Source organism: Arabidopsis lyrata, assembly GCF_000004255.2.
Source record: "Arabidopsis lyrata subsp. lyrata unplaced genomic scaffold ARALYscaffold_117, whole genome shotgun sequence".
Taxonomy (NCBI): domain Eukaryota; kingdom Viridiplantae; phylum Streptophyta; class Magnoliopsida; order Brassicales; family Brassicaceae; genus Arabidopsis; species Arabidopsis lyrata.
The window spans coordinates 1,809-3,982 of NW_003302469.1; the positions used below are offsets into that span (position 1 = coordinate 1,809).

At 37.2% G+C, this 2,174-nt stretch overlaps 1 protein-coding gene across 1 annotated transcript; it reads right to left on the reverse strand.

Annotated features, from left to right (window-relative positions):
- Positions 1–546: 546 nt before the first annotated feature.
- Positions 547–1,610, reverse strand: LOC9298940 (telomerase Cajal body protein 1). Its single transcript, XM_002862817.2, has 4 exons — positions 1,053–1,610; positions 868–930; positions 635–749; positions 547–576 (listed from the first exon to the last, which is right to left on the reverse strand). Exons 1-4 carry the CDS (start codon positions 1,226–1,228, stop codon positions 547–549), a joined length of 384 nt encoding a protein of 127 aa, XP_002862863.2. The 5' UTR covers positions 1,229–1,610.
- Positions 1,611–2,174: the final 564 nt, after the last annotated feature.

Below are 2,174 nucleotides of genomic sequence, written 5' to 3' on the forward strand. Positions count from 1 at the left end.
TCGTGTTCTTGCCGTGTCAGCGTGATTTTCGATGGATGTGACAGGACTAGACGTCCTGCTTTTATAGCCCAGCAGAGTAGGGCATACTCTGACAACTTTTACCGATTTTACCCTTGGGTGTGATGACGTGGCGGATCCGTATGGCGGTGAGATCGTCTGGGCTTTACTGCCTTTGGGCCGCGGCCCGCTTCATTGACGGGCTTCCTTCCTCAGGTTGGGCCTTGTATCTCTAAGGCCCAATAACTCCCTCAACAGTGATATTGATCCCTAAAATTACATCCGCTAGCCCTTATATCATTCATGTCATACTTTCCAATAAGCATATTTTTCGTTTGATTGTTCATGTCTTTATTGCTTCCAAACTTATAGCATTATACATAGTTGGTTAGATTGTTAAATCTAGTTCTATATGGCCTAATTCCACTTGAAAAAAATCTACCAATGAATACTAATCTACAGACGTTGGATATATTGTTGGGTTTAAAAAAGGGTTTAAAAAAGGTGAAAATAATATAGAGATTTATATATATAAAGATAGCTATTCTTTCATGTGTATTCATGGGCCGTGTTAAGCGGCTAGAATTTCACAGTTATGAACATAACATGAGTTTACTTCTTAACAGGTTGCACACACATTAAAACAAAAAGCAAAAGTAGAAGTAGTACACCATGCATTTTCTTTAGAGAGAGAGACGTGAAAGAGGGGGACTGGCACTCCATAGCCATTAGAATCCCCTCCATCTTGTGGCCTGATGGGGCAAATTTGCAAAACTAAAGATTCAACAGAGAACTAAAACTACCCAAACATACAAAATTATTGAAACTTAAAGCTACAAAAATATTTCAAATTGAAATGATTCAACTTACAGATGAAACAGACTAAGTGTATTATCCTCAGAGCTTGCAAGGAAACATGAACCATCAGGTGACCTATATAAGAAACAGTAACAATTCAATACCTCAAAAGTTAAGGAGAAGAAAAAAAAACAAACTTTGAGAAAGAACAAAACCCTAATCAAGAGAGTGAATTTGAAACAAGAAGAAAAGGGTACCATTTAAGACCCTTGAGGAAATTATAAGGGTTTCGAGCGGTCCTGAACTGCTTAGAGAAATGGTGCGTTCTATAAGGAGAGACATCAAATCTCATAGTACGCCAGGATGAGTTTTGTTCTCCTGATTCTACCTTAAGTCCACCATTTTCTTCGGCTACTGCTTCTTCTTCACCCATCTTCTTCGTCAGAGCTTCTCGAAAAAAAGCAGCAGAGAGGTGTACTTTCGTTCTAAACCCCAGTCAAAATCTCCAAAACCTGAACCGGGTTTTCAATCTCAGACCGACAATTGAACCGAAATTAAACCAAAAACCGGGTTAGGTATTTTTATTGGAATTTGGAAGAAAAGCCCGCCAGGTTTGTCATTAGTGCGTCTCTCTCTGCTCCCGGCGGATCGGCGACCACCGTCTTCTTTCCTTTATCCACTCTCTACAGCTTTTTTCTCAAGTGTTTCTCTCTGGTTACTTACTTCCTACAGCTTTGCTAGAAATTGAAAATTAGAATATTAACCCCTAATCCCAAAAACCTCGGAATGTCGGAAATGGCGAGTGACGACGAAGAAAATATCATTCCTTTCCAGCTACAGTTCGACAAGCCCATACCTTTTCAGGTTTTGGTTCTACTTCTGCTCAAAGTTCGTGTCTTTTTTATGATTTAAAGGAATTTAGATGGATATATATGTTCCAGGCCCGGCTCACTCATCGGCAAGACCCGGTGCCATACAAAAAAAAATCATATCTTTAATAAAAAATTTGGATAAAGAACAAAAAAGTTATATATTTTTTATTTTATTTTTTTTTACAAAAAGTTATATTTCATAAACTATTTTGTATTTTATAGCTATTTGGACATGTTATTTTTGTTTATTAATTTTGGGCTTCAATATTACCTTTTAAAATAGAATTTTAGGACCTTTACATATAGATATTTTATAAAATTTCAGCATAAATAAATAATTAAATAATAGAAAAACTATGAATTTGGACCTTAAATTTGTTGGACCCGGTGCAAATGCACCACTTGCACATGCCAATAACCGGCTCTGATATGTTCAATTTCATTAGATTAAGATAGCTGAGTGGAACCCGGAGAAGGATTTATTGGCAATGGTTACTGAGGACTCCA

Excerpts from the sequence above, each read along its gene's own strand:
- LOC9298940 (XM_002862817.2), bottom strand. The coding sequence starts at position 1,228 with ATGGGTGAAGAAGAAGCAGTAGCCGAAGAAAATGGTGGACTTAAGGTA. Across the intron at positions 750-867 it reads ACACTTAGTCTGTTTCATCT|GCCACAAGATGGAGGGGATT; the intron begins GTAAGTTGAATC and ends TTGCCCCATCAG. Across the intron at positions 577-634 it reads CTTTTGCTTTTTGTTTTAAT|CCGCTTAACACGGCCCATGA; the intron begins GTGTGTGCAACC and ends GTGAAATTCTAG.